Source organism: Centroberyx gerrardi, chromosome 1, assembly GCF_048128805.1.
Source record: "Centroberyx gerrardi isolate f3 chromosome 1, fCenGer3.hap1.cur.20231027, whole genome shotgun sequence".
Classification (NCBI taxonomy): domain Eukaryota; kingdom Metazoa; phylum Chordata; class Actinopteri; order Beryciformes; family Berycidae; genus Centroberyx; species Centroberyx gerrardi.
The window spans coordinates 37996679-38008986 of NC_135997.1; the positions used below are offsets into that span (position 1 = coordinate 37996679).

The 12308-nt window shown below is 46.0% G+C and overlaps 2 protein-coding genes across 2 annotated transcripts; both read left to right on the forward strand.

Annotated features, from left to right (window-relative positions):
- The first annotated feature begins 392 nt into the window (after positions 1-392).
- atp6v0d1 (ATPase H+ transporting V0 subunit d1) lies at positions 393-6216 on the forward strand. Its single transcript, XM_071927395.2, has 8 exons — positions 393-543; positions 1282-1453; positions 2396-2574; positions 3204-3283; positions 3778-3855; positions 4289-4465; positions 4605-4682; positions 4925-6216. The coding sequence occupies exons 1-8, from the start codon at positions 417-419 to the stop codon at positions 5084-5086; spliced, it is 1053 nt and encodes a 350-aa protein (XP_071783496.1). The 5' UTR covers positions 393-416; the 3' UTR covers positions 5087-6216.
- Positions 6217-7088: 872 nt separating this feature from the next.
- On the forward strand, positions 7089-11653 carry foxr1 (forkhead box R1). Its single transcript, XM_071927406.2, has 7 exons — positions 7089-7209; positions 7488-7580; positions 8303-8467; positions 9458-9519; positions 10034-10161; positions 10387-10619; positions 11625-11653. The coding sequence occupies exons 1-7, from the start codon at positions 7089-7091 to the stop codon at positions 11651-11653; spliced, it is 831 nt and encodes a 276-aa protein (XP_071783507.2).
- The last annotated feature ends 655 nt before the right edge of the window (positions 11654-12308 follow it).

Consider the following 12308-nt stretch of genomic DNA (forward strand, 5'->3'; position numbering starts at 1 on the left):
ACTGATGCTTCTTTTCCTCAATCTTCCACTTCCCCGGTCATTTCTACGAAGAAACAATGAGTCATCACTTCCTGTGTGAAGGCCTGCAGGCTCTGACCTCTCACCTCCCAGCTGCATGACGACCATGCCTCATGTCGCTCTACTGATGCTGATGTGGGAAAAAGTAATAAAGTGATGAAATAAATAATACAAATATTTTAGAAACAATAAAATGTTTAGAAATGATATTAAAATGTACACACCCACACACACACAGACACACACACACACACACACACACACACACACACACACACACACACACAAGTATGCGCGCGCACCCCCCCCCCCCCCCCCCCCCTCCCTGTGTCAGGTGATGAGTCACGTGGTCAGTCAGCTGCTCAGTCAGTCAGTCGGTCGGTCGTCCCGCAGACAGGATGCCTTTCTCCGAGCTTTATTTTAATGTCGATAACGGCTATCTGGAAGGCCTGGTGAGGGGCTTCAAGGCCGGGATCCTGTCCCAGGGAGACTACCTGAACCTGGTGCAGTGCGAGACTCTGGAAGGTCAGTTTAGAGCTTTAAACAGAAGCTAGCGGCTAACGGCAGCTAGCCGTCAGGCTAACTGCGCTAGCTGTCATTTAGCTACTAAGCGAGTTAGCTCGCTTTACATTAATATTCTCGTTATTTTCAATATTTTCACCACCGCTGTCATTTTGTCTCGTGCTCACAGTTATTTTATACTGTTTAAAAGAGTGTCACAGTGTTCATTTTGACACGTTAGCTCGACATGGGTTTTTTTTCATCACTCAATGCTAGCTAGCTAGCTAGCTAACATAGCTACATAACGTTAACGCTAACCCAAGCCGACATCTGACCGAGCGTGACGTCGTTTGATGGATCAATAACGGCTTTTTAGGGGAAGTAACGTTACAGTCGGTAGGGATTTTATTATGGAGACATTGAACCTTTGGCAAACGTTAAGCTGTCAGCTGCTGACTGACTCTCCCTCTCTGTAACTACCGACCAGCTTTCTGTCTGTAACTCTTCTGTTAAAGCCGTTTAGCGCTGCCTTCCTCTCCAGTAAACTGTGTGATATTTGAGGTTTTATTGGAATAAGCACTTCCTGGTGTGAGCAGAAAGGAGAAGTGAATCCTATCCACATGATGTGAAGTCTGTAGTCGTGTTCCAGTCAGCAGTGTGTTGATGAGCAGAGTCATGAAGTCACTGAGTGTCCTGCAGTTTAATCTTTAGTCCTGTCCCGTATAACCCAGAAGGACCTGGTGTCTGTCTGTCCCCCCTCAGACCTGAAGCTGCACCTGCAGAGTACGGACTATGGCAGCTTCCTGGCCAATGAGGCGTCTCCGCTCACCGTGTCCGTCATCGACGACAAGCTGAAGGAGAAGATGGTGGTGGAGTTTCGCCACATGAGGAACCAATCCTACGAGCCGCTGGCCAGCTTCATGGACTTCATCACGTAAGACGCTCTGTCACCTGAACGCTCTGTTACCATGGTTACCAGGGCAGTAAGACAATATGTCACCAGGATGCTCTGGTCACCTGGATGCTCTGTTACCATGGTTACCAGGGCAGTAAGACAATATGTCACCAGGACGCTCTGGTCACCTGGATGCTCTGTTACCATGGTTACCAGGGCAGTAAGACAATATGTCACAAAGACGCTCTGTCACCTGGACGCTCTGTTACCATGGTTACCAGGGCAGTAAGACAATATGTCACCTGGACGCTCTGTCACCTGGACGCTCTGTTACCATGGTTACCAGGGCAGTAAGACAATATGTCACCAGGATGCTCTGGTCACCTGGACGCTCTGTTACCATGGTTACCAGGGCAGTAAGACAATATGTCACCAGGATGCTCTGGTCACCTGGATGCTCTGTTACCATGGTTACCAGGGCAGTAAGACAATATGTCACCAGGATGCTCTGGTCACCTGGATGCTCTGTTACCATGGTTACCAGGGCAGTAGGACGCTCTGTTCTGCAGGAAACTGACTGTCACTGTCTGTAAACCTACACTTTCAGTATTTTACCTGCCGACTGGTTTTACAGAAACAATATGCCAGAGAGCTAGAGATGAAACGATTCGGTGATTAATTGATTAGTTGTTAATCAAGTAAAAATACATTTGCGGGTTCCAGCTTCACAAAAGCAGCAAAGATTTGCTGCTTTTCTCTGTTTCATCTCTTTATTAAATGAAGACTTTGTGTTTCTGTCTGCTGGTCAGACTGAGGAAGAAACCTGAAGAATCACATTGGACTCTGAACTGAGATGGGCATTTGTCATTATTTTGACATTTTAGAGACTAAATGATTAATCAAAATTGATAATGAAAATAATAGTTAGCGGAATCCCCTCAGAGAATAATGAGTACTGACCGCAGGTGATGGTTTGATCAGGTACAGCTACATGATCGATAACGTCATCCTGCTGATCACCGGCACGCTGCACCAGCGGGCGATCTCCGAGCTGGTGCCCAAGTGCCACCCGCTGGGCAGCTTCGAGCAGATGGAGGCCGTCAACATCGCCCAGACTCCGGCCGAGCTCTACAACGCCATCCTGGTCGACACGCCGCTCGGTGAGACACACACACACACACACACACACACACACACACACACACTGAACTCTTATCAGCAGAATCCTTGAGATATGGGTGTAGAACGAGATCTGATCACATGTTAAACAGTCGATTGGATGGTCATCGCATTGAACTGCATTGTAAGAAAGTGCAAAAAAACAAAATATTTTAATTAGTTGTTGCTTTTATCATTAAATTAGACAACAGAAGTATCACAACAGCTCAATGTCGTTAGTGAAAACGCATTGAATGCTTATATTGAATTATTGCCCAGCTGTGATATAACTGTACAAAATAATTAAAACTCTGCTGCACAAACATGACAGACAGAGCAAGGTAGTGAAAGTGACACACACACACACACACACACACACACACAGTTGAACTGACTTGTGCTTGATGCTGCTCACTTAAATCTGCAAAACATCTTGAAGAACTTTATTCTGATCCAGATCCAGAGGAGATTTAAAACCTAAATCATGAGAACTGAATATTATCGGACCTGTGATTGATATTGGAAGACTTTGTTGTAGTTTCCCGGCTGAACAGAAGACGGCGCCAACATATTCTTTCTGTCCGTACGTTTATTCTGTGGGTTTGATGTTAAATCCTCCCTCTCCTTCCAGCTGCCTTCTTCCAGGACTGTATATCAGAGCAGGACCTGGACGAGATGAACATCGAGATAATCCGTAACACACTCTACAAGGTACCGTAGAGGCAGGAGGGGATGTTTACTTCATTTATATGATGGATGAACAGGAAGCGTCGGGGTAGAAAGTCACTGATGTTATCAGGGTTTGTGTGTGGTTCGGTTCTTTGGGAGTTTTGTATCTCGGAGCAGAGGCGTGACAGGAAGTCCAGCTGGCAGAAGGCATCAGAACAGGAAGGGTTTTATCCACCGGCCACAGTGGGCCGGTGCTTCCCAGAATTCATCAGTCATGAGCAATACTTTACCAGCTAACTAGACTAGCGGAGCCTCCGAACCTGACGAAGTTTAGCAGCAAGTGACTGGAGATGAAGGATTTACTGAAGGTTCCTCAGTACAGAATCACCATGTGAATCAGACCAGCGGTCTCAGTCTGGATCAGTTTCTCTCAGCTGTCTGACAGACTGAAGCAGGAAGCAGTGAACTGAGTGAAGGACAGAAACCACAGAAGAAGAAAACAGGTTTCATCTGTTTTGTTTCTGTTTCCTTCTCAGGCTTATCTGGAGGCTTTCTACAAGTTCTGCTCCAACCTGGGAGGAACCACCGCCGACACCATGTGTCCCATCCTGGAGGTGAGGGGGGGGGGGGGGGGGGGGGGGGGGGGGGTTCTGGTTTCCCAGAATCCCCCAACAGATCTTTCAGTTTTCACTAGCTCACTGTTGAAGAAGTTAATGACAAGTCGACATTTCTAAGATGATCAGTGTTATTTTCCTGCAGCTGTTGCCTCTTGTATCAACATCTTCACTTTCACACTCCAGTCGTAATGCTTCAGTGATGTCGATATTATAATAACAATAATAATAATAATAATAATACATGATATAATATGAGTTGATAATTCTGGAAGATAAAGTCTTAGTTTACCAGTATAGGTTATTCATTGTTTAGTCTCTGTGACACAAAGTGAATCCATTTAAAATCTCTGCCTGGCTCGTATTCCCTCTCATGACCTTTGACCTCGTCCCTGTCGTCAGTCTGACTCCTCCTCTCTGTGCGTCTCCTCAGTTCGAGGCGGACCGGCGAGCGTTCATCATCACCATCAACTCGTTCGGGACGGAGCTGTCGAAGGAGGACCGGGCCAAGCTGTTCCCGCACTGCGGCAAGCTTTACCCAGAAGGCCTCGCTCAGCTCGCCCGCGCCGACGACTACGAGCAGGTCAAGGCCGTCGCCGACTACTATCCTGTAAGTCTGAACGCCGGGGGGGGGCGGGGGGCGGGGGGCGGGGGGGGGGATGACATCACCACATTGCAATTGAATGCCATTAAACGGACAGCAGACAGTAAAGTGACTGATGAGGGAAAAACCTCCCGTCTGTCTTCAGGAGTACAAGCTGCTGTTTGAAGGAGCCGGCAGCAATCCAGGAGACAAAACACTGGAGGACCGCTTCTTCGAGCACGAGGTGACACACACACACACACACACATGCACACACACACACACACGCACACGCACACGCACACACACACACACACACACACATGCACACACACACACACACTTACTTCAGTCTCTGAACTCTTTCTGTTTCTATCGACCTGATCTGGTTTTTGGTTTGCTAATCTGAGTCTGCTGCTGTTTACTGACATGCTAACCCCCCCCCCCCCCCCCCCCCCCCCCTCTCTCCCTCCCCCCCCCCCCCAGGTGAAGCTGAACAAGCTGGCCTTCCTGAACCAGTTCCACTTCAGTGTGTTTTATGCCTATGTGAAGCTGAAGGAGCAGGAGTGCAGGAACATCGTCTGGATCGCAGAGTGCATCGCCCAGCGGCACCGCGCCAAGATCGACAACTACATCCCCATCTTCTGATCGCTCCTCCTCTTCATCCTCCTCTTCCTCTCCTCATCCCCATCTTCTGATCGCTCCTCCTCTTCATCCTCCTCTTCCTCTCCTCATTCCCATCTTCTGAGAACAACTCTTCCTCCCCCCCTCAGTAGACACACGGAGCCTCAGCTCGGTGTTAAATTCCCTCCATTCTTCTTCTGTAGGTGTGAATTGGTTTTCTCTTTGGTTTGTTGTAATGTGAGATCCATTCAGGCTGATTACTGCACTAGATCATAGTGAAAATATCGAATCATCTTTCACACAGTGATTCACAGACAATAAAACAATATAGATATAATAACTGAAGGCCAATAAGAGCAGGGAACATCAGGGAACATTAACGAACACTACAGAAACCTGGACCAACAGAGGTGGTGGGCGTTTGTTTTAATGTGTCGGAGTAGCAGATGGGTGGTGCTTAACGCTCCAGGACAGTTCAGATGATGTGAGGTAAAGCTGTCAATCGGAAGAGGAAACTAATTTGACTTTCAAATAGTTTCCTGTGGTTGTCTAAACGTTCTGGCGCTCAGCGTGTGTTTACTGCGACGCTCCGCCCAGCTGGCACACCGGCCGCGTAAAACAAACACACAGACGCTGGGTTTCCCCGAACCCGTCCTGAGGCGTTCGGTCCAGGTCTGTAACCAGCAGACGGTTTGTCATCATCCGGCTTCTGTCTGGTCAAACAGTGAAGTGTCTGATTAGTTTTGGGCGAAGACGGTTCATTTCCCTGCTGCTGACCTCACAGGCCGAGGGTCAGAGGTCAGAGGTCGGCATGAAAACATTCCTCTGCTCGGAGTCAGAATCCTGTTTATTTCTGTGTTGGTGTTGATTTGTCAGCATGTAGATCAGCTCAGTTCTGTGCTTTTCCCCAAAGTCAAGAAGTGAAATGTGTGAATTGAAGCAGATTTCTGTTTCAGGCCGCAGCGTCTGAACGTGAGCAGAATATATATTAACATATTAAAGACGTGTAATGTTTAAACTACAAAGTGATATATAGATATTTAAAGTTGACTGTATGATTTTTGTCTCCTCATGCTGTAAAAATTCATTTGTCTTATTTGTGAAACGTGTTGTAAATGTGACAAATAAACAGATTAAACTGTAAATTGACCGTCTGATAGATCTGATGCAGTCTACTGGTTTCTACTGGGAGCTGACCAGTACAACACAGTCTCTACTGGTTTCTACTGGGAGCTGACAGTACAACACAGTCTCTACTGGTTTCTACTGGGAGCTGACAGTACAACACAGTCTCTACTGGTTTCTACTGGGAGCTGACAGTACAACACAGTCTCTACTGGGAGCTGACAGTACAACACAGTCTCTACTGGTTTCTACTGGCAGCTGACCAGTACAACACAGTCTCTACTGGTTTCTACTGGCAGCTGACAGTACAACACAGTCTACTGGTTTCTACTGGGAGCTGACAGTACAACACAGTCTACTGGTTTCTACTGGGAGCTGACAGTACAACACAGTCTCTACTGGTTTCTACTGGCAGCTGACAGTACAACACAGTCTACTGGTTTCTACTGGGAGCTGACAGTACAACACAGTCTCTACTGGTTTCTACTGGGAGCTGACAGTACAACACAGTCTCTACTGGTGGGTCAGTTGGGGTTCGTTGCTCTAAAGTTACTCAAATGAAACGTAACGTTGCTGTAAGAATCCAGAGGTAATATTCTGGTCTGTCAGGAGTGGCTGAGGTGTCACCATGACTAAATATTAGGAATTAAAAGCAGAAAGATATCTGAGATGTTGAATATCAGATTTCTGCATAAAGCACTTTCCTGATTTGGAAGAACTGAATCAAAAGATGAGCTTTAAAAAGTGTTTCAACAAGTAAAGTGAATAAATGTCAGAGCAGAGTCAGACTGGCTGAGCTCAGTCGGTCTCTTCAGAGTTAATTGAGTGTAATCAGGCGTCCGGCTGCAGCTGCTGCAGAGCAGACAGAGGAACAAACCCAGGAAGCTCTGAAGCTGCAGAAATGTCTTTACAGTTTAAAGCCAGATGTCGCTTCTTGGAGCTTCACTGCTGCACCGGCCTGACGGACTGGGACATGGACGAGGAGATGAAGCTCACAACCACCACCGACCAGTTCCACCAGGGTGAGAGGAGGAGGAGGAGGAGGAAGAGCAGGAGGATCAGGGTTCAGGGTTCATCTTCACTGTGACCATGACACCAGTCGGTCTGTCTCTCAACACCTCACCTCACTCCGCTCTTTACTGACGTCAGACAAAAGCTCTTCCTTCTTAACACTAGAAAGGCAAAACTGTGGCTGATTGGCTGTCTGTATAGTCCAGTGTTGTTGAGGTAATGCAAAGATCCAGTGTCTAGCAGTAATATTGATTTTCATGTGATCGGTATCTATCATCACTCCTGACAGATGATAAACTGAATGATCAATACCTGGTCCAGTGGCACTATGCAAGAATCTCAAGAAGGAAAGACGAATACATCTGCCACAACCAGAAGCCAGGTGAGCAGAGGGGAAGGTCAAGTCTGAAGCTGCAATACAGTATAATACAATATAATATAATCTAATCCTGCCTGAGGGACCCTGACTAGCTGAATCACTAAGACTCATTTTTATACAGCGGCTTTTTTGAATGATTTATCTTAAATTGTCTTTATTCTTATTCATTTTTATCTTTCGCCTCTTTTGGTCCCTTCTGATTTATTTTTAGTCTGTGTGTTAGTTTTCTTCTGTTTTTTATGTGAAGCACTTTGTAAATGTTTAGGTGCTAAAGGAATAAAATTGTTATGCACATTTAAATGTCTAAACTTAAAGTTGCTCCATGTAAAATTTTTAACCATCAGTCTATGATTATTAAATGATTGTTTCTGCCTCGGTCTACTGACTGTAAACAGCTGATCGGTCTCCTCTCTCTCACTCCAGTAGTATTGTTAGTTCTAGTGTTTCTCCACATTAAGACTACATTTCCCATCAGCCCCGTTGCTTCCTGCCCCCCTCCCCCTCCCCCTCCCTGAAGAGGATCAACATGTTGGAAGTGATTTCTCCATCTTCCTTTCTCTCCTTCCACCATCTGCTGCCAGAAACTCTTTCAGCTTTATCTCCGTTTGCTCTGAAAGAACAGAACCTCTTCCTGTTTTGTTCGGTCTCTATATTAATGATTTATTGATGTTGAAATGATTCATGTAGCATCTTTAATATCTTTTCTCATCTGCTGTCACCATCAGACTCGTTCGTTCAGCCGAACCTGTGGCTGATGGTGAACCCGAACCTCGCCTGTCCGATCCAATATGGCAAAAAAGCAGCTAATCTGCAGACTGTCTGTAAAGCCGCTGTGGAAGTCCAGACGCCCCGGCTGCAGCCCGCAGAGCCCCGCCCCCCTCGCTCGGAGCCCCGCCCCCTCCGCTCTGAGCCCCGCCCATCCCGCTCTGAGCCCCGCCCACCCCGCTCTGAGCCACGCCCCCCTCGCTCTGAGCCCCGCATGTCGGCCATGTTGGCCCCCCATGCTGCCCCTGTCCAGGCTGAACAGCTGCTTTCTGCTTCCTCCTCCACTGAACACACGGTACAAACTGCACACATCACCAGCCATCACACTGTGTTCTGTTACTGTGTGTGTGTGTGTGTGTGTGTGTGTGTGTGTGTGTGTGTGTGTGACTGAGTGTGAAGTTGAGTAACCCAGTATAACCTCAGTCTTTCAATGCCAGTCACAGATTGTAGTTTTAGTTCTACAAACATTTCTCAGAGGCAGAACTGCTCTGGAGGCAGAAATAATCTGATTGGTTGAGTTAAACTTCAGTGGGCGGAGCCAAACAACCAGTTAGCCTGAAGCTCAGAGAGGAGGAAGCTAATATTATGAAGCCTAGCGCTCTGCTGCTAACTGAAAAAATACAATCTAGCCAAGTTATCTAGTTAGCTAGCTGACCTTCAAGTTCAAACTAGCCATACTAGCCTATAGCTAGCTAGGTAAGCTAGTTAGCTAGCTGACCTTCAACGTCATGATGAAAAGCCATATTTTATTATTTTATCTCTTTTATTTTCAGAGTTCCTTCTTTGCCGTTGTTGTGGTTGTTTGGCTCCGCCCATCAAGGTTTAATCAACCAATGAGATTATTTCTGCCTCCTGCTGTTCATTTTATTTTACAGCACTTTTGTAAGAAGAATGTTTGCAGGTAATTGGTAAATACATCTGGATTTACTTGATGTGCATTAATGATTAAAAGAAGAGAAATACAAACTCTGCAGATGAGATAAAAGACACGTTTATAAAATAATTTAATCCCAAAAGAGAAAAATCAGACGACAAACGATGAGACAAATGCAACAGAAATCAGTGTCTTCATTCACAGTGTGTCTGAATGTAACCTGCCAACCTTCATCATCAGTTCAGAGATGAAGACGGCGCATATCGACAAACCCAGAGCCGACGCAAGGGGCGGAGCTCCAGAGCCAGGGTGAGGAAGCTCCACCCACCGGTCACATGACACCCTGGAAACATCAGGGCTCCGCACAGGAAAACATTTCCCCAAAGCTTTCCTTTAAGACCTCTTACATGTCAGAGGCTCCTGAAGTTCTGTCAGGTTCATCAACCTTTTTACAAAGGGGTTCCTCAAGGAACCTTCTGGGGTTCCTGCTGGTCGCCATCTGAAGAACCTGTAAAGGTTCCTCCTAAAGGGTTTTGGCCCCTCCCTTGAAAGCTCTTAGAGAGATATTTGATATGAAATTTAATCAGAGTATAGCAGTATTTCAGCAGCGCCCCTGGATTTCTTCCTGTAGGAAACTCCAAACTTGAATCTTTTTTTTTATGAACTAATCACATTTTGCATGCAAAACCTATATCTGGATATCGGCTTTGAAATGTTGAAATTGAAATGAAAACTGAAAGTGCAAAATCTCATGTACCAGTACCTCACAAGCTCACTTTAGGCGGCATTTGAATAAAAGTCCTCGGTTCCTTTCCAGGACAGTACGACCCTGAAGCCGGGCGGCTGGCCTCGCCCGCCCGTCAACTACTGCATCCTGATCGCCATGGCGCTCAGCAGCAGCCACACAGGAAGTCTGAACGTCCAACAGATTTACAACTTCACCAGGTCGGTCCAGACACACTCGGCATGGCAGGATGGGGTCGGGCGATAGAGTCCCGTCCCAGATGAGACTATATGACAAACATGAAATCTAGTTGTTAACTGACTTCTGCCTAGTCCACGTATGACCTGACCCCCATTAAGACAATCTGATGTGTTTACTTGACGGTTTCAACACTCGGAGCGTCGCCTTAACCGGGTCCTCGCGCGTCACTTCTTGTCGTTTCCCAGAGAGCACTTCCCCTTCTTCCAGACGGCGCCGGACGGCTGGAAGAACACGATCCGCCACAACCTGTGCTTCAGCAACAGCTTCCGCAAGACTCCCCACCAGCTGTGCAGGGAAGGCAAGAGGAAGTCGTGTCTGTGGCACCTGACGCTGGACGGCCGGCGCCGGCTGAGGGACGAGATCCGCACTTTGACCGGAGAGTCGTTCAAAGAGCTGAAGAGGAGCATGTCCCGCCCGGGTGAGGGGGGGGCATGGTAAAGAAATATTCCACCGAGTTTTAACATGGGGGTTATTCGGTTCTCGTCCGCCATGAAAGCCAGAATATAAACTCCTCAGCGAGATCAGATGCAGCTGGATGAGTTTGTAGCGTTTGAATGAGCCACGAAAATATAATGAAAACTGCCACTGAACACGTTGGTGAACAGATTCAACAACCGATCCTGCTGCTGTGATTTTCAGCTGGCTGTTGCTCATATATTTTTGGAACGTCATTCCGCCAAATAGCATTTTTATTGATAGACGGGAACATAGCGGAGGGATACGTGCATCCTGTTCGTCAGCTGGAAATCACAGCAGCAGATCTGATGTTGAATCTGTTCACCAACGTGTTCAGTGGCAGTTTCCATTCAAATGAAGGGAAGAAAAAATCTGAACGCTACAAACTAGTCCAGCTGCATCTGATCCTGGTCAGTAGATTATATTCTGTGCTGAATAATCCCATGTTGAAACTAAGTGGAGTATTGCTTTAAAATGCAAACATCTGTGGAGACACGACCAGAAACAGGAAGAAGTTGACATAGAAATTGCTAAATAACCAAACTGTTTTAGTTGCCTAAACCTTAACCAATTTTGTTTTATTTGCCCAAACCTAACCATTAGCTAACCTTTTCATGTGACAAATGTGCACAGTTTGTCCACTTCCTGCCACTGTCACATGATTCAGTTTGTGGCAGAGGAACATGAGTTTGTGCTCATTTCATTAAATGTTGAGAGATGTTATGAGCATGCTGAACCATGACGAGCTCACGACCGCTTTGATCTGCATGATGATGCAACTCGCTTCAGACCAGACACGAGAGAAACTAAAAACCGTTTGTCTCAACAACTTTGTTTTTAAAACGAGTCACGATGAAACAGAAGGATTTCACTTAAAAGGAGATGAATCTGAATATTCAGTCAAATGGTTTGCTGGGTGAGTGTGAGGGAACATATTGATTACTAACGGCTGTCTTCTCTCTTTCAGATATGATTCAGACTTTGTTTGCACTATAATTGAAGTGAAAGGTACTGAGACCCGAGTTCACCACAGCGAGTCGAAGGAAAGCATCAAGGCAGAATTCACAATGAAAACTCATGTAGAGAATGTCTTTTCCTTAAAGCTATTTTTTATTTATTAATTTATTTTGTAATGTGATGAATTTTGTTTAAATTCTTGTACATATTTGGAGATTCAAAAAGACTTTTGATTTTGATTTACTTATTAAAAAATAAAAGTGCAATCAGTTAAAGTATTGGCACAATCTCTGGTGTCGTCAGTTTGAAAAATGTCTTTAAAAAGTTATTCTTGTTTCACGTCTTAAAACATCTTTCACTCTGAGTTCAGGATCAAACAGATCAGTCCTGATGTCCAGTTTGTTCTCTTTACTGCATGCTGGGGAATTTTCTGAAAATATGTTTTTAAAGCTGATACTGTTGTAAGCTAAAGCAGGTCAAGTGGATCGTCCCACAGCCAAAAGGTCGCAGGTTTGATTCCTGTGGCAGCAGCGTCTTGTCAAAGTGTCTCTGAGGAAACATCAAACCTCTGCCTGCTCACATGTCACATGTCACATGTCACATGTCACACGCCTCACACGGGAATACAGGGAAGGAACAACTGTAACTAAGGTGCTTATTAGCTATTTATAGAATACTCTTAGTTAATGGGTTA

What these genes read in the sequence shown, in the direction of transcription:
- atp6v0d1 (XM_071927395.2), top strand. Translation starts at nt 417, where the DNA reads ATGCCTTTCTCCGAGCTTTATTTTAATGTCGATAACGGCTATCTGGAA. An exon ending in TCCGTAACACACTCTACAAG is followed by an intron (nt 3,284 to 3,777) that starts GTACCGTAGAGG and finishes TTTCCTTCTCAG; the next exon opens with GCTTATCTGGAGGCTTTCTA. An exon ending in ACCGCTTCTTCGAGCACGAG is followed by an intron (nt 4,683 to 4,924) that starts GTGACACACACA and finishes CCCCCCCCCCAG; the next exon opens with GTGAAGCTGAACAAGCTGGC.
- foxr1 (XM_071927406.2), top strand. Translation starts at nt 7,089, where the DNA reads ATGTCTTTACAGTTTAAAGCCAGATGTCGCTTCTTGGAGCTTCACTGC. An exon ending in GCAAGGGGCGGAGCTCCAGA is followed by an intron (nt 9,520 to 10,033) that starts GCCAGGGTGAGG and finishes GTTCCTTTCCAG; the next exon opens with GACAGTACGACCCTGAAGCC. An exon ending in CAGATTTACAACTTCACCAG is followed by an intron (nt 10,162 to 10,386) that starts GTCGGTCCAGAC and finishes GTCGTTTCCCAG; the next exon opens with AGAGCACTTCCCCTTCTTCC.